The 19,164-nt window shown below is 43.3% G+C and overlaps 1 protein-coding gene across 3 annotated transcripts in view; it reads right to left on the bottom strand.

The window, feature by feature from the left end:
- LRRC45 (leucine rich repeat containing 45) overlaps window positions 1–19,164 on the bottom strand; it is a 39,857-nt gene that overhangs the window by 15,360 nt on the left and 5,333 nt on the right. The window contains exons 2-11 of one of the 3 annotated variants that reach the window (XM_030205180.1): window positions 17,534–17,595; window positions 16,731–16,801; window positions 15,737–15,915; window positions 8,077–8,205; window positions 5,560–5,672; window positions 4,852–4,910; window positions 4,677–4,754; window positions 4,094–4,217; window positions 3,748–3,825; window positions 3,525–3,636 (exon numbers count right to left, since the gene is read on the bottom strand). In XM_030205180.1, coding sequence (XP_030061040.1) covers window positions 3,525–3,636; window positions 3,748–3,825; window positions 4,094–4,217; window positions 4,677–4,754; window positions 4,852–4,910; window positions 5,560–5,672; window positions 8,077–8,205; window positions 15,737–15,915; window positions 16,731–16,801; window positions 17,534–17,595 — 1,005 coding nt within the window. The remainder of the gene's footprint in view (window positions 1–3,524; window positions 3,637–3,747; window positions 3,826–4,093; window positions 4,218–4,676; window positions 4,755–4,851; window positions 4,911–5,559; window positions 5,673–8,076; window positions 8,206–15,736; window positions 15,916–16,730; window positions 16,802–17,533; window positions 17,596–19,164) is intronic. The other 2 variants (XM_030205181.1, XM_030205182.1) reach the window with 2 other exon arrangements.

Genomic DNA, 19,164 nt, shown 5'->3' with positions numbered 1-19,164 from the left:
GGGTTAACCGAGCCGGTCCAATTGTATAGAGGCACGAGACAGGGGTGTGCTCTGTCTCCCTTGCTGTTTGCATTGTCGATAGAACCACTGGCCAGGAAAATTAGAGAACAGGTTGATATTAGAGGGGTGGTTCGGGGTTCCCGTGAGCAGAAAATAATGCTTTTCGCAGACGATATCTTATTGACAGTTTCGAACCCGGTGCTGTCATTGCAGAAGGTGATGGAGATATTTGAACAATATGGGAGGATGTCAGGATTCAAGATAAATATGACAAAATCTGAGATTCTAAACCTGTCAGTAGACCAGGATGATATGAGAGAGATACAACAGCGTTACCCATTTGTATGGGCACAAAACTCTATTAGATATCTGGGAGTGCAGATAACAGCAAAAATAGATCAGCTATATCAGGCAAACTACCCCCAAAAAAGTAAAGAACTATTTCTGGAACTAGATAGATGGGAAGCCAGGACAGTGTCATGGTCGGGTCGAATTAATGCAATAAAAATGATTATACTACCCAAGTTATTATACATGTTCATGGCCTTACCGGTGCCTATTCCGCGTTCCTTTTTCCAGCAACTGCATAGAAAAGTATTTGCCTACATCTGGAAAAAGAAACCACCAAGAATCCGTAGGAGAGCAATGCACCACCCCCCAGCATTAGGAGGGATGGGTGTCCCTGATTTTTTCCTATACTATCAAGCAGCCCAATTAAAAATTTTGGCTGAATGGCAGCCCAGTAATAACAAGAAATGGCTCCACTGGGAAAGGGCATGGATGGGCACTAAATATTTAGGCAATGTGTTATGGGGACCGAAACAACAGATCCTGACAGCTCTTCGCAAGATGCCGGTAGGACTAGCTCATCTGCTTAACACGTGGCTACAAGTTAGAAATAGAGTGTTCCCAGAGAGGCAATATTTCTTACAAACGGCTATAAGTGATGCCCCGGGTTTTTCTTTGGGGACGGAGGAAAAGACCTATCAAATGTGGGCCCGCAAAGGGCTATATAGGTTGGGTCAGTTATGGGATGAGAATGCGGTAAAAGATTTTGAGATAGTGAAGGAGGAATATGACTTATCCCCCAGGGACCTCGTGTACTACCACTGTGTGAGAGACTATATTCAGAGGAAAGCAAGGGATGAGCTGGAGCTGGCGGAGACGGGCTTAGAGCGGGCGATAAGGGTAGGAGGAGGGAAGGGATGTATAACTAGACTCTATAAGGCTCTTTTGCTCATGGGCTCCCCGATTGACTTTTATACAGACAGATGGGAGAAAACGTTACAAAAGAATTTCCCTACAGGCTGGTGGGCTAATAGCTTCAGGTTCCTGGTGCGCTCATCAATCACTCAGCCGATGATTGAAAGTGGGTACAAGATATTGTTTTGGTGGTACTATACGCCCCTACGCCTCCACAAGATCTATCCAAAGATATCTAAGGACTGCTGGCGCGAATGTGGGGGGCAGGGATCCTTTTTACACATCTGGTGGGAGTGTCCCAAGGTATGTGCCTTTTGGGAACAAATTATAGCTATAGTCAATGAACTGGGCACAGGGGGCTATACACGCCAGATAGAATACTGCCTATTGCATGCCCGCCCACAAAAAACTAGAGTACAAGAACATAAGCTTATTGTTCAGATATTTGCTGCGGCCAAAATGCAGCTGGCAAGGGCTTGGAAGACACGGGAAACTCCACCCTTGCAAAGAGTGGGATATAAAGTAGAATATATATACCAAATGGCAAAACTGACTGCGATGAGGAAGGGTTTGCTAGGGATGTTTCAGAAAACATGGGGCCCATACGAGGAGAAACGTGAGAAAATCTGGCTCCGGGGGGGAGGGGATAGCAATGGGGGCGAGGAGGGGAGGGAGGGAATGATGGAATAATAGTAAAGAAGGAATTATATTGTGTTGATAAAGTTGGTTGTGGGATGTTTTCTAATAGTAAGTTATTCCGTATGTGTCTGTTCGATCAGTGATGTTTCCACATTGATGTAAAATTTCCATAAAATCTTTAATAAAATATGGTTAAAAAAAAAAAAAAAAAAAAAAAAAAAAGAATAGAACATTTTCTTTATTATGGTGTTTTCTTGGCTCTCGAGAGTAAGGTTGTGGTAGATTGTGATGCCAAGTATTTTTAGGCTGTCTGAGGTAGGGAGGGTGTGTCCTGGGGTATTTAGGTTGCAGGTTTGTACTTATGTTGAGATACGAGGATAAGGCAGTGTGTTTTTTCAGTGTTCAGTTTCAACTGGAATGAGTTCACTGATTTCATTGGTGATTTCTGTCAAGGCATGTCTGAAGGGAATGTAGATTGTAACATCATCTGCATAGATGAACGGATTGAGGCCTCGATTGGGTAAGGACTTTGCCATAAGAATGCTGCCACGACTCCAGCTCCATGTGGGAAAATGTCCACGGTCTTGACGCTGACAGAGCTAAAACTGTACTGATCACACTCGCGCCTCCTAGCACTTATCAGGCCAGGGCAACGCTCTAAGAGTTAGCGGCAGCGTGACCTACAAAGACCGTGCAGTTTTTTATTTTGTAGGCTTGGAACATCCTTCCTTCTTAAATGTACTTGAGGACGTAGCGAGTCTAGCCAAGTGGCATGCAGAGGAAACAATTCCTACTCTGCTGAAACGTTGCCTCACCAGATCCCCACCACCTCTTTAGATAAGAGAGGAGGAGGGGGTGACACAGGAGTGTAGGGGAGAGACCTGGCACTACCAGGTTTAATCCCTGGATTCTGTGAAGCGGCCTTCATGAATTTCAGCCCCCTAGACTGATGCTGAGGGAGAAAAACATCCTCAAAGACCACTGAATGCAGAACTGTCCAGATTCAGACCATGCTGCACCAGGAACTGAGTGGCTCAGACATAGCTGCTGTAGCACCAGGCCACATATCCTGAGAATCTGCTGGAGTCACCCGATGGAGTTCAATCACAGAGGCACCGATATATCTCTTAGTAGAGTACTCTATTCCTCCCCCATGCCCTCACCAAAAAAAAAAAACCAACACCTTTTCTTTTTTTTCGTTAAATTGCAACAACCAGTATCCCATACTTGCCAAAGGAAGAAGAAAAGAGGAGAGTAATAAGGAACTGTGGAATGAATAAGGTGAGAACGCCACCAAAGCTGGACAATCGCTCCCATGCAAGCAGCCTATAGGCAAGGCGGCCCTGGAGCCAGGATCACTGAAGGGGGAATAACTGGTTAACTGGTGCCTATGGCTTGCCTCAGAAGGACTTTACCAAACCCATAAAGGAGCAAACTCAACAGGAAAATGCAGATGAATATAGGCACTTGATGCATATGAAAGGTCGTAAGCAGTTTTCTAATACCTTCCATGAAAAGATTTTTGGAGTTGTTGAATTCAAACATTTTTTTGGAACCAAACCTCTACATCAGTGCAAAGTGATTACTGTACTAAAGAATAATAATGCAAGAGAATATTTTATAGCACTCACATCCCCACTAAGATGTTAACCAGTGAACATGGAGTCTAAACCCCTGCTTACCTTCTGCCTGCACGGCCCTCAGCTTTAGCTCAGCAGCTGTGGTGGTTAATTCTTGCCTGGACTCAAACAATTGGTCTTGCTGTGTCCTGCATTTTCTCTCTAGCTCATCCACCTAGCAGAAAAACATCCCCATAAAGCATGGAGCCCCAGCACAGCACAAAAGAGCATATACTCACCATCACAACCTCCACCTCAGCATTATATTAAGAGAAATGCCTCTTACCTTACTTTGATATAAAAGATTTTTCTCCTTTATAACTGTCAAATCATGGAAGATCTTTGCTTCTCGTGCAGCAGATTCCTTTAACCAATAAGGAAAAAAATTTAATTTGAAAAGCTACAGAGCTTTTCTTCACCCATTCACTACCCCCAGCCTGAACCTTCTCTTGGACCTCCTCTCTCCTAACTACAACCTAGTCTGTTCTTCATCCACATCGTTCCCTTCCATCCTTCACATTCCTCCTTCTCCAGCTCAAGCCTCTGTTCCTAAGCCTCCAGTTAAGCTTAACTAGTACACAATGTCCCAAATTTTTAACCACCCTTTCAATGCTGATCTGTTACACACCCACCTCGTACCCCTTTCTCAGCTCCTCCTTCACGGTGGATGTTTCTAGTTTTGCCTGATTCAGCACCTCGCCCAAGTCATGCATCTTCTGTTTAGACAGTGCTAGTTCGGCTTCTGACATCTGCAGTCTGCAAAGTGAAAAAGTTGAAAATCCCTGATGTAAGACTCAGCTGTTACTGGCCATTCAATAGCAGTATATACATAGTGTGAAGGGCCACAAAATGCTCCAATGTTCTTATCAAACCTTCAACTAACAATGTGGTCTCCTCAAAACTAAAGGAAAGTGAGAAAATAAAACCAAATGAAACACCTTCTTTCCTGGTCTTCACAAATAAAAAACTGGAACAAAATTTCCATACAAGAGGGAAACTTGGAATAAACACTAATTCCTTGGTGGACAGAGAGGGAAAGAAACATGACTGAATCCCAACATTCATGGAACACTAAGAGAGAAAGAAGCATTGCATGGGAAGAGCCCGAAAAAAAACTTCTGTTACTGGAAAGAGGCTCATGGGCCTGCAGAATCAATGATTCAGGTTAGGGATATAGACTAGACTCGCTCCAACACTGGGACAGCGTGGCCGTACTTAGCTCTCAAAGAGATCACAACGGACTTTCTTTCATCAAGGACTTCTTGTAACTGTCCAAGTCGCATTGCTGATGTTCTAAATCACAAAAAGATTAATAAAATCAAAACCATACCATAAACATGCATGCAAACTTTTAACACTTAAAAAGTGTTTCTCTATACAAGATACTGACCTGCTATTGTGGTACATTTCATTCCTTTGCTTATCAATATTGCTCATCAAATCCAGGAACTGCAAATAATATAACATTCATGATACCTGAATCTGGGCTTTGAGCATGCTACAAACACCTGAAGCATATTTAGATTCAGATATGGTTTAACGAGTTTCATGACTGAGACAGGACACCATCAGGCTTTTATTTATTCAGGAAGGACAAGGTGGGCAGAAAAACAACATTTAAAGCAGGAAGTACAGAGAAGGGAAGAGGCACTGTGGCTTATCTTAGGAAACGAAAATGGCTCTTCATCACTTCCAGTACAAGCAAAAGAACTTAACAGAGATAAAATGCAAAAGAAGGGGAAGGAGTTACTGACGGGATAGTTTACTCTTCTGGATGCTAACTGAAGCATCCCAATTCTATGTAGCACAAGTGCTTTCACCAGGGGCCAAGTGCTTGTGAAACACAGTAAATGTGCAGCCTAAATCTTCAGCAGTTGTCAGCTCCCCTCACCTCCACATCATTTGACTTGGGAGGTAATTCCTGATCTACCACTAAGTCACCGGGGTTTCTAATGACACTAACACAAACTATCCGGTTTGCCCAGCTATTTATTACTGTTCATGCTTTTTCAGATGCATTGTCATTGCCAGTTACAGAGCATAAACTAACATCTGACCTAATATTCCCTAGAAACAAGAGGAGAAAAGCTAGGTTCACCTGCTTGGTTTTCTCTTCCTTCAGAACGTGGATCTCCTTACTGAGAGTTTGTGTCCTGCTTCGATTCTCCTTCAGGGTATTTTGTCTTTCCTGGTTGTGGTTAATGGCATGATCTGAGGAAAGAGGCAGCTTATTATCTATTTATATTCTGCCTAGACCTAAGTGGTTTACAATTTCTTTACAGGTACTGGCACTGTCCCATTCTATATTGTACCTGGGGCAATGGAGAACTAAGTGACTTGCCCAGGGTCACGTGGAGCTGCAGAGGGAATTGAACCCGGCTCCCCAGGTCCACAGCCCGATGCATTAACCATTAGGCCACTCCTCCACTCTACACAAAGGCTAGATGGCCAGTATTTTCCTACAATGAGAGCTTTTCCATTCAAACTGCTGCTTTACAACCGAGCAAGACAAAGACCATGTATGGACACCACCACAGTGGTCAGTAAAGCTACTCAGCAGTTCTATGCAGACAGGGCCACGGCAGTGCGTAAAGCTACTCAGCAGTTCTATGCAGACAGCGCCACGGCAGTGCGTAAAGCTACTCAGCAGTACTATGCAGAAAGGGCCACGGCAGTGCGTAAAGCTACTCAGCAGTACTATGCAGACAGAGCCACGGCAGTGCGTAAAGCTACTCAGCAGTACTATGCAGACAGCGCCACGGCAGTGCATAAAGCTACTCAGCAGTTCTATGCAGAAAGGGCCACGGCAGTGCGTAAAGCTACTCAGCAGTACTATGCAGACAGCGCCACGGCAGTGCGTAAAGCTACTCAGCAGTACTATGCAGACAGCGCCACGGCAGTGCGTAAAGCTACTCAGCAGTACTATGCAGACAGCGCCACGGCAGTGCGTAAAGCTACTCAGCAGTACTATGCAGACAGAGCCACGGCAGTGCGTAAAGCTACTCAGCAGTTCTATGCAGACAGCGCCACGGCAGTGCGTAAAGCTACTCAGCAGTACTATGCAGACAGCGCCACGGCAGTGCGTAAAGCTACTCAGCAGTACTATGCAGACAGCGCCACGGCAGTGCGTAAAGCTACTCAGCAGTTCTATGCAGACAGGGCCACGGCAGTGCGTAAAGCTACTCAGCAGTACTATGCAGACAGCGCCACGGCAGTGCGTAAAGCTACTCAGCAGTACTATGCAGACAGCGCCACGGCAGTGCGTAAAGCTACTCAGCAGTTCTATGCAGACAGCGCCACGGCAGTGCGTAAAGCTACTCAGCAGTATTATGTGGACAGCACCACGGCGGTCAGTAAAGCTACTCAGAAGTACTACGTGGACAGCACCACGGCGGTCAGTAAAGCTACTCAGAAGTACTACGTGGACAGCACCACAGCAGTGTGTAAAGCTTCTCAGCAGTACTATGTGGACAGTACAGCAGAGCATCTTTCTCGGAGGCAGTTATCTAGGTAGCACAGTTGCTTCTAGGCAGATAAGTACTTTTCAACATTGACCCCAACATTTCCAAAACAATTTTCAGACAGACACTTTGTTATATCAGGTATCTGGCTAAGAGCTAATGAGATACTTCTGTAAAAACTGAGGTCCATAACAGGAAAAATAATGTGGCATCAGAAAATTACAACCCCAGATTTCCTGCAGCAATTGAAGTGTAGATTCTGTAGCAAAAGTTAGAAAATTCCGCAGCACATTTGTGCACACATTAACCCCCTGTTTACCATGCCGCACTAGCAGCTGTCATTGTGCTAATGCTGACAGAACCCATTCACTTTGAATTGCGTGCAGCTTTGTAAACAAAATTCACATCATTCACCCTCCTGTTTATAAAGCTGTCCGCACTAGGGCAGCTTGTAAACAGGGGGGTTAGTATGTATACAAATGTGCTGCAGAATTTATAAAACTTTGTTATAGAATTTTCTAACTCTTGCTACAGAATCTACCCTTCAATTGCTGCAGGAAATCTGGAGCTGTAATTTTTTAATTTATAACAAACTAGTTTCCAAGTTGTGTTGTTGGTCTGGATAATTTTATTCTTTTCTGGGCAGAGTACTGGGTTAGAGAAAAAGAATCTCAGTGAATGGAAGCAGAGGAAGGGAGACTGGAGAGGAGAAAAGGAATGAAACCAGATGGCGGGATCCTTTTTGAACTGACTCTTCTAAAAAGAGTTTTACCCACATTTATTTCAGTGTCTGGAAATTGCCTTCTCTCAATGCGATTTCAAGTTGACTTATTGCAGCTTATCAATGACACTGAGGTGACATTTTGCTTTGCAATTTCTTGCAGATATGATGTACAAGTGATCACTTGTGCCTGCTTTTTTTTTAATCAATTTAAAAATGTCATCTACAGGCATACTCCTCCTCCTCCCTTGACCAAAAGGGAGGCTGTGCAGATAGGTCTAGAACAAGTGCACACAATCTGCAAGCTGAGAAAGACTCCACTGTTCTAGAAACTGTGCAATTTGTCAAAAGCAAAGAAAGCATTCAGAAAGAGTATTCTTGGTAAGACTGATGTGGTAGAAAAACAGATGCAACTGGACATGTACCAACATACCGACTGCCTTCAAAATGTCACTGGGAATATTGTTTCCAGATAGCTCCAACTTCTCCAAAGTCTTATTGTTATGCAAACAGTTCAGTAAGGCCCGTCCTCCTAGAAGCCCAATATTATTCCAACGCAGGTCTGAGTGAGGACACAGAGTATCATTAATAGCAAAATCACCTTTAGAAATTAAATATTTAGTAAAATGGTCTGGTACCAGTTCTAAATTTACAGCTACTAGGTTAGAGCACACTGATGCTATTAAAGTGTGCTACTATTAAATAGGACCTCGCAGTAAAGTAATGTGCATTAACAGTGTTTGCGTGAGGTAGGGTGGTAGCACACATGAGTTACTCTAGGTGTTAGATTGAAAGAATCCCAAAAATTCAACAAACCCAACCTTCTGCCTAACAGCATTCACTGCTTGGTAGTAATGACAAAAATCCCTTCCTCAGCCCAGAAATTTATTTAGATTCTGCTCACACCTTTTTCAGTAATAGATCAGGGTGAGTTACACTGGATATTTCTCTGTCCCAGGAGGGCTCACAATCTAAGTTTGTACCTGAGGCAATGGAGGGTTAAGTGACTTGCCCAAGATCACAAGGCGCAGCAGTGGGATTTGAGCCAACCACCTCTGGATTGCAAGACTGGTGCTCTAACCACTAGGCCACTCCTCCACTAGCAACATTCTGTGTAGAATCTCAAATAGTAGCAACATTCCATATATTTATTTAGTTAGATTTTGCTCACACCTTTTTTCAGTAGTAGCTCAAGGTGAGTTACATTCAGGTACTCTGGATATTTCTCTGTCCCAGGAGGGCTCACAATCTAAGTTTGTACCTGAGGCAATGGAGGGTTAAGTGACTTGCTCAAGATCACAAGGAGCAGCAGTTGGATTTGAACTGGGCACCTCTGGATGTCAAGACCGGTGCTCTAACCACTAGGCCACTCCTCCACTCTGGAAGCAATAGTGGTAGCAATAGACAGGGTCACTGAATTATCCATTTATCCTAATATAGCATTAAACCACCATATCCTGCAATATCTTTCCTCTGAAAGTACATTCTACAATAAAAATATGCTACAATAAAGAACTTTCCCATAATGCATCCAAACTGATGCACAGTACAGTGTACACACATTAAGCCCCATATTCCTGGGACAGATTGTGTTAGATTCTGCAACATTCTGCCACAATTCTGTGACATATAAGACCTGTAACCATATTTGCATATATTTTAACCCTGTGTCTAAATGTTTAATTTTGTTCTTTTGGAAGTGTAATAGGTGAGAACTTGAGATACTGTTGTGAAGGAGAAACAGCAGAGGGAAGAAGGAGAAGGGAGAAGGATCAGAAATGGGGGTGGTAGTTATGGCATCAAATATGGGGAGATATGAAAAAAGGACAGAGCAGTGTCAAGGACTCTGATTCCCACTCCACCCTTTCACTCCTTTCTTATTCCCACCACAGGCCATTTCTGTCTGTAAAACACAAACATAAACCAACCCCTTTCAACATATCCCCCATCTCCCAGTCCCTATTTTACATAACTCCACTCCCGGACCACTCTCTAACCTAATTCTCTCTCCCACGCTAATCCCTCAGCAAGAGAAGATGAACATTGAAGGTCGGGCTGGGTCCTCCCCTGCCCCCAGCACTCCAAATCAGCAATCAGGGCCCGGGTAGCAGAGGAAAATGTTGCAGCCCGACATGCAGATATGCCCTCCCCCCTCTTATCATGTTGCTACTATGTTTGGGAGCAGGGCCCAAGGAAGATGGCGGGGGGGGGGGGGGGGGGAGGCTGGAATGTGCTGCTATGGGACAGTGGCCTTCAAGTCCATAACTTGGTTTGGCCCTTTCCTGTCCACTAGTCACCTGTAGCAATTCCTGATGGACCAGAGACTTTCATAGGAAGGGTCAGAGTTTGAAGCCTTTAGAAGTAAAATACCCTAACCCTAGTATTTTATTAAAAATGGAAGAAGATGGTGATTACAAATCTCCTGCACACTGAAATTTATTTGTTTTCATATAATATAACTTAATCCTTCCTCACATTTGATATTTTTTCTGAAGTTGCTGCTCTTATTAGTATGGAGTGGAGAAGTAGGTTAAAGGTTAGTACATCAGGCTGAGAACCAGGGGAGCCCAGTTCCATTCCCACTGCAGCTCCTTGTGATCTTGGGCAAGTCACTTAACCCTCCATTGCCTCAGGTACAAAATAAGTACCTGTATATAATATGTAAAACTGCTTTGATTGTAACCACAGAAATGCGAGATATCAAATTCCATCCCCTTTTCCTTTCATTATTATTATTCTTCTTAAAAAAAAAAAAAAAAGGTGAACACAAATTTTGCAGCTGCAGAATCACAAGAGACCGGGGGCCCTGCACATAAGTAATAAAAACAAAGAAAAAGGAAAACACCACACACAAATACATAATTTAAATTTAAAATTTAGAGGTCACTATCCAGAAGCACTTACCCAGGTAAGAATGGCTCCCAACTAGATAAATGCCACACGCTGGAGCCAGTCACTAATTTTTAGAAGCAGGAGTGCTGGGACTGGGGGGCATGCGATGAGACTACAGTGTAGTAAATTTAGAACAAATAGGAGAAAATGTTTCTTCACCCAACGCGTGGTTGGACTCTGGAATTCGTTGCCAGAGAACGAGGTGAGGCCGGTTAGCTTGGCAGAGTTTAAAAAGTGGTTAGACTGTTTCCTAAGGGACAGGTCCATGGACCACTACTGAATGGGGAAAAATCCACAATTCCAGGAATAACATGTATAGAATGTTTGTACGCTTGGGAAGCTTGCCAGGTGCCCTTGGCCTGGATTGGCCGCTGTCGTGGACAGGATGCTGGGCTCGATGGACCCTTGGTCTTTTCCCAGTGTGGCATTACTTGGCTCACCGTTATTACATACAATTTAACCTATTGTGATGTCATAGTGGCTCATTCCACCAATAAGAGCCAACCTCATTAGTGATGTCACAATGGCTTGATTGTATAGAATGTTTGTACGTTTGGGAAGCTTGCCAGGTGCCCTTGGCCTGGATTGGCCGCTGTCGTGGACAGGATGCTGGGCTCGATGGACCCTTGGTCTTTTCCCAGTGTGGCATTACTTATGTACTTATGTCCTCTACTTGGCTCACTTTTATTACATAGAGCAGTGATTTAACCTATTGTGATGTCATAGTGGCTCATTCCACCAATAAGAGCCAACCTCATTAGTGATGTCACAATGGCTTGATTGTATAGAATGTTTGTACGTTTGGGAAGCTTGCCAGGTGCCCTTGGCCTGGATTGGCCGCTGTCGTGGACAGGATGCTGGGCTCGATGGACCCTTGGTCTTTTCCCAGTTTGGCATTACTTATGTTTACCTCTTTATAAAGAGACTGTGTGAGATAGTACTGTTTGCGATAGAGATATTGCGATAGAGATATGGATCCTCAGAAGCTTAGCCAAGATTGGGAGGTGGGGCTGGTGTTTGGGAGGCGGGGCTAGTGCTGGGCAAGACTTCTACGGTCTGTGCCCTGAAAATGGCAGATACAAATCAAGGTAAGGTATACTCAAGAAGTAGCACATATGAGTTTATCTTGTTGGGCAGACTGGATGGACCATGCAGGTCTTTTTCTGCCATCATCTACTATGTTATGTTACTATATTATAATAACATGTGTGGAATGTTTGTACGTTTGGGAAGCTTGCCAGGTGCCCTTGGCCTGGATTGGCCGCTGTCGTGGACAGGATGCTGGGCTCGATGGACCCTTGGTCTTTTCCCAGTGTGGCATTACTTATGTACTTATATATTATACAGGTAACGCACTGAAAATTACCATTAACTGCACCAGTGATATCTGGACAGTTCTGACATGGCCCGGAGGTGGAGCTGGGAGTTATCTAGCTAGTCTGGATAGCAAAAAAAGTGTCCCATCTAGTATTCTAGTATTCTGGGTGAATCCAGGCATAAAAACCTGCGATGCCCAATGTCTACAAAATGACAACCACTGCAGGCTGGGGGTGGGGGCAGAATCCTAAATAATCCCTCATTATGCAAGCAATCAATGCATACATGCAAAGTAATGACAACCTCTCTTGATACAACAAATGAGAAATCAGCTGATAAACAATGGATGGAGAAGGGACAAACACAAGTCAAGCTGGTCATATTAAACAGAACAGTAAAGAAGAAACCCAATCAGATCAATTAAAAGAATACCCAAGATTGGGAAATAAAAGCTGTGTGAGAAATAAATCCTAATATGCTATGCTGATGACACCCAGCTGTATCTCTCCACACCAGGCATCACCGCGGAGACCCAGGCAAAGGTATCAGCCTGCTTATCCGACATTGCTGCCTGGATGTCCAACCGCCACCTGAAACTGAACATGTCCAAGACCGAGCTCATCGTCTTTCCACCAAAACCCACTTCTCCTCTTCCTCCACTTTCTATCTCAGTTGATAACACCCTCATCCTCCCCGTCTCATCTGCCCGCAATCTCGGTGTCATCTTTGACTCCTCCCTCTCCTTCTCTGCGCATATCCAGCAGATAGCCAAGACCTGTCGCTTCTTCCTCTTTAACATCAGCAAAATTTGCCCTTTCCTCTCTGAACACACCACCCGAACTCTTGTCCACGCTCTCATTACCTCTCGCCTTGACTACTGCAACCTACTCCTCACCGGCCTCCCACTTAGCCACCTATCCCCCCTTCAATCTGTCCAGAACTCTGCTGCACGTCTTATATTCCGCCAGAACCAATCTACTCATATCACCCCTCTCCTAAGGTCACTTCACTGGCTTCCAATGAGATACCGCATTCAGTTCAAGCTTCTCCTTCTTACCTACAAATGCACTCAGTCTGCTGCCCCTCATTACCTCTCTACCCTCATCTCCCCTTACGTTCCCGCCCGAAACCTCCATTCACAGGACAAATCCTTCCTCTCATTACCCTTCTCCACCACCGCCAACTCCAGGCTCCGCTCATTCTGCCTCGCCTCACCCTATGCTTGAAACAACCTTCCTGAGCCCTTACGCCAAGCCCCCTCCCTGCCCATCTTCAAGTCTTTGCTTAAAGCCCACCTCTTCAATGCTGCGTTCGGCACCTAACTCTTACCCTTCAGGAAATCCTGACTGCCCCTATCAGACTGACTGTTCACGTGTCCTTTAGACTGTAAGCTCTTTGAGCAGGAACTGTCCTTCTATGTTAAATTGTACAGCGCTGCGTAACCCTAGTAGCGCTTTAGAAATGTTAAGTAGTAGTAGTAGTAGTAGTAATATATAAAGGCAGTTCATTATTAGCTAATTGGTTTCCTTTGTAGCTGAGTTCCCAAACAGAAGGTGCTGTGAAAATGAAAGTGAGGGATGGTGCAGCTAGAAGAAAATCTGTGAAGGACTTCTTCATCCTACTCAGGCCCAGATGCACAAGGCCTAACGAGCTAGCAATGTGGTTTTTACAAGGTAGCTTGCCAGGTGCCTTGACCTGGATTGGCCGCTGTCGGGGACAGGATGCTGGGCTCGATGGACCTTAGGTCTTTTCCCAGTATGGCATTACTTATGTACACTGGTTCTAGTCGGTTTAGCTAGCACAGAGTTCAGTGAGACATGCACAAAAGGGTTCTGCGAGCTCTTTTCCTGTCACGGTAGCAGCTAACAAACGTTGTATGCAAAGCTATTATAATGAGCTAATTACTATACAAATGTGCATGCAAAGTGATGCACTGCCGTTTACTGAGCGATGCACACAAGTAGCCCTACCTTTACCATGGAAAATTTAACGGGAGGTCTGGAGCTGTTGGTCCGCACATATAAGTACATAAGTAATGCCACACTGGGAAAAGACCAAGGGTCCATCGAGCCCAGCATCCTGTCCACGACAGCGGCCAATCCAGGTCAAGGGCACCTGGCAAGCTTCCCAAACGTACAAACATTCTACACATGTTATTCCTGAAATTGCGAATTTTTCCCAAGTCCATTTAGTAGTGGTTTATGGACTTGTTCTTTAGGAAATCGTCCGACCCCTTTTTAAACTCTGCTAAGCTAACTGCCTTCACCACGTTCTCCGGCAACGAATTCCAGAGTTTAATTGTGTTGGGTGAAGAAAACTTTTCTCCGATTTGTTTTAAATTTACTACACTGTAGTTTCATCGCATGCCCCCTAGTCCTAGTATTTTTGGAAAGCATGAACAGATGCTTCACATCCACCTGTTCCACTCCACTCATTATTTTATATACCTCTATCATGTCTCCCCTCAGCCGTCTCTTCTCCAAGCTGAAAAGCCCTAGCCTCCTTAGTCTTTCTTCATAGGGAAGTCGTCCCATCCCCGCTATCATTTTAGTCGCCCTTCGCTGCACCTTTTCCAATTCTACTATATCTTTCTTGAGATGTGGCGACCAGAATTGAACACAATACTCAAGGTGCGGTCGCACCATGGAGCGATACAACGGCATTATAACATCCTCACACCTGTTTTCCATACCTTTCCTAATAATACTGACAGTTCTTCATTGTCGCAAGTAGGAGAAAGGGAAAAACAAGACGCACCAGAGCAGCAGTGAAGTGTAGAACATGCTCATAGGTTGCGCGTACAGCTTCTTTGCATGTATGAAAGTCGTATACAAGCACCGCTCTGAGCATGCGCAGAGCAGCCACACTTCACAATTGGCTGTTCTGCACATGCCCAGCTGACTGACTGGCTTCTCCCATATCGAGCTTCTCTCTGCTTTTGCAAGCATCTCATTTTTGAATGCAATTCACTTTGGGAATCGCTCTGTTTTTCCAAATCGGTAATTTTTACCAAGGTGGAAATGCAGAGCAATTCTTTACGGGGACCTTTGTGTATCTGGGTCTCAGTGAATATTTAATCAGGTTCTGCAGCTGCTCCAAGTAACACTGATTTATGGCTTCTAGAAAAAGTTACCTCACTAGGGGATTCTGATGAGACACTTACACAGTAAGTACCAGGGTTTCCTAGTATCAGTTAGCACAGAGCTGTCCGTTTCCTCATCATAGCCAGGAGAGCTGTGGTACACCCACTACTGCTATACTCTTCAAGTTTACTGAAATTTTACTATCCCAACAGGACAACCATCTAGGTAGCATAAAATCTTTAAAAAAAACAAACAAGGAAGGGGTGGGGAGACTAACAAAGACAAACAAATACAAAAGGAATATGGTGGAACTCCAATGTAAAAACAGGAAAGAAGAGTGAAGGAAAAAAATGAAGTGAGAGGGGAATTAGTTTACCAGGTATATGTTGCCTCATCCATAAAAAGCTAGGAATGAGCATCTTGAAAAAGAACAGTTTTTAAGTTCAGTTTTAAAAAGTGGCAAAGAAGTAATCTCTCTGAGATAGGACGGTAGGGAATTCCATAATTTAGGACCTTGAAAGGAGATCATGGTGTGTTGACTATGTTTGTGAACATGTTTCTATGAGTGGGGATGGTATGGAGATTGCGTTGAGCAGATCTAAGAGTTTGCATTTGAGAACAAAAAGTTCTCTCTCACTTTCTTCTTGCAAAACAATATCCTTCTGCAAATATCAAATCCAGTAACCAAATACTCTCACACTATCTAGACAGAATTAAACTTGTTACTTTTTTCTGCTTCTTTTCTCCATCCTTGTCCACAAGAGGCTATCATCTTTCCAGCAGAACTTGAGTGCGCCTTACCCAACTCCCGCAGGCTTGCGTTGTGTTTCAGAGACATTGCTAGCTCTCCTGCCCCTTGGTGATTGATCTGATTATTGCGAAGATCTAGATGTTGTAGAAAGTGATTGGAACCAAGACCATCACAGAAGATGGAAAAACTATCCTCCCACATGCCCAAGTTGTTCCACTCAAGGATCAATCTGAGGGAAAGAGGAAATAACAAAAATGAGAGCAGAATGATATCACGGACCTCCCAGTTCTTCACAAAGCAGGGGAGCCCATTTCATTACCCTGCACTTCTGTATGTTGCAATATATTCCTGTATACTGTCACAAGGAATAAAGCTGATCCAAAAAAGGTTTGGACAAGTTACTGGAGGAAATGTCCATAGTCTGCTATTGAGACATAGGGAAGCAACTGCTTGCCCTGGGACTTGTAGCATGGAATGTTGGGTTTCTGCCACGTATTTGTGAGCTGGCTTGGCCCCTGTTGGAAATTACCAACAACCCTGAAAGCGACTGACAAAATAACAAACTTCCACAAATCTTTGAAGACATTTCTCTTCAACAAAGCCCACAAAGAGAACCGATAGCCTTACAAAATTACCTTACAAAAATACCTCACCAATCCACCCAGTTATTAAAGTCACCTTCTATCCTGCCTAACACATTCCTTCTCTCCTCCCTTACTCAATCTTTGTACATCACCAGTTGTATCTGATATCATGGAATGATTATGTCATAACCAAACTCTGTAAGCCACATTGAGCCTGCAAATAGGTGGGAAAATGTGGGATAAAAATGCAATAAATAAAAAAATAATAATGATATTGGGCTAGATGGACCATTGGTCTGACCCAATATGGCTACTCTTATGTTCAAGCAGGGACTCCTGAATGGAGCAACGGTATCACCATTTCATCTCCCTGTGAACTATTATCCCTCCAAGCAGTGTATGGATGATAATCAACAGACAATGGCAGACCCATAATTGAGAAATCAGACGACTTAGTTACCTTCTGATAGATTTGTTTTGTTGTAGAAGTTTTCCCAAAGCTTCTGCACCCACTGCACGAATATTATTTCCCTGTAAAAATATCACAGTGTCACAATCTTTTCCCCATTTTTCCTCACCAGATCACTTCTCCCACCAAGGAATTTTCCCATAGGCCTCTGCTATATCACACACCCCATCACCTCGAGATCCCCCCTTAGGCCCTCTTCAGAACTCAAGAAGAGGCTCCTCTACATTTCTGCCTCATATCACCATTCTCACCCCATCAAGGGATTCTCCTACAATCCCTCAGAAAAACCCCAATAATTCTCCTTCAAATCTCTCTTATCACCTCCTCACAAGAGAATCCCCCAAGTTTTTTATCTGCATATTTTTTCAGCTGACCAATTATACAGTTAAATTCTAATTGATAAGAACCTAAGGGCCCTCCTTTCTGAGTCTGAAGTCTTTCAAATGGAAAAGTACACATTTATCTATGGTACTGAAATAAATATCCCTGTTCCCTCAGGGGGGTCTTTTACTAAAGCTTAGCTTGAGTTATCTGCAGCAGGGACTATTTTATTCCTATGGGTCCTGCTGCAGATAACTCGAGCTAAGCTTTAATAAAAGACCCCCTCAATGCATTCCGCAAGGACAAGCTCTTATAAAATACTCAACACTATCCAATAATAATAATCTCCTAAAAGCTCCCAGGTCTGCTACACGTAACTCCTCAGTGCCTCTCCTTCCAGGGCCTTTACCCCTTAACCTGTACCATTCTCCACATCACTCAGTCTATGACATGTTTACATTTCCTAAGCTCACCTTCAAATCAAGATGTTTTATCACTGTGTTGGTGCAAAGCCCTTGCAACAACAACTTTACTCCTGGAAAAAGTAACAAGTAAAAACATTCATGTGAATTTAGAAACATTATTATTTTAACAAACCAAGCACTGTAGGCTGAATGGCACTTACCAATTCATTTGCACTTAGAGACTTACAAAGTTCCACAGGTTACTATGCAACTTTGTATGTCTAAGTGCTTTGAAAATACGCCCCACATATCTCCTAACACTTTAATACAGTTTTTTTTTCATTTAAATTTTTAGTCAATACATTCAAAGCCACATCTTAACATACGCCAACAATGAAGAGAGTCACCCAAGGCAAGTACAGTTTAACATAAAACTTACAATTTTGTTAACAGCATAACAATAGTAAAATAACCAAGAATAAACATAAATACAATAAATGAGGTAAACTTCAAAACAGTAAATTGAAACCTACTAATAGAACTATCGTGAAACAGTATAAAACATATACACGTTTGACAGCACTGGAATTCAAATATCAGATATATAATACAATGTTAGCATACTACTAATGATATACCTAATAAACATGCATTAGAATGTTCAACTAACACAGATATGATGCTAAAGACTTTCTACAATACGGCTGAGGGACCAAGAGCAGATATATGATGGGAACAGTCAGTTGGGATAATTTGAACTCAATATGATTCTTGTACTCATGTAGATTCTTTATACTGATAACCCCTCCTATCTTTCCTGTTTAATAACTTCCCACGCGTAGACAAGGATCTTACAAACACTGCATGATGGAAGACTATATATTCCCTCAGTACAAACAGCACAGTTGAGCCCCGATGCTTAAAAGTCCGGCGCTAAAGCCAACAGCGCATACCCCATAGCACATGAACAGCACAGAAACCTAGTTCCCTAATGCTCAAAGGAAATGGCATTCAAATTATATGCACACTATGAAAACAAAAACAAGGGGGAGAAACGTGCCTGGCACACATTCACAAGAGTTTCTCAGTAAGCGCAGTTCATGCAAGGCCAAAAGTGCAAGCAAACACCGACGCCGTTCTTCTGCGCCTTTAAATATAAGAATGCCAAACATTGTTTTCACTTGAATCATATTTACATCTTTCTTTTCTGATATTGGCTTTTCTCTATCTCTCTAAATATCATATTAAAGGCTGTTGTATTTTCCTAGAGCAGACTCTGACCACAGTGTTTCCTCAGACTCTGCTGACTTCCTGTGCCAGCACCATCAACTCTTCAGAGAAAACTTGTTTTCTACTTGTAATTTGTGATATTATATATTGAGTCTATACTCCACATACTGGTGCACCAAGGAACTAACAATGCATTCTTTGACTTTTCTTTCTAATGATCCTGTACTAAGATTTAAATACTAGGCATTACTCGTATGTCATCTCTATTTAATCAGTACTGTAGGTTGACTGAAGACTGCAAATCCAATTCCTGATCTACCGCCTCTATTCCAGTTTAGTACTTCTGCTGCAACTGACCTCTGACAAGAAGAAGGAGCACCAACTTCTCCAATGAGAATTTTCTTTTGTCCAAATGATGTCCTTAATTTAGACCTTCTCGGTTATGCTCTTAAATATTCTGCTATATTAAA

This window comes from Microcaecilia unicolor, chromosome 6, assembly GCF_901765095.1.
Source record: "Microcaecilia unicolor chromosome 6, aMicUni1.1, whole genome shotgun sequence".
NCBI classification, from domain to species: Eukaryota; Metazoa; Chordata; class Amphibia; order Gymnophiona; family Siphonopidae; genus Microcaecilia; species Microcaecilia unicolor.
The sequence above is the reverse complement of the archived record's forward strand: the minus strand, read 5'-3'. Positions and strand labels throughout refer to the sequence as shown.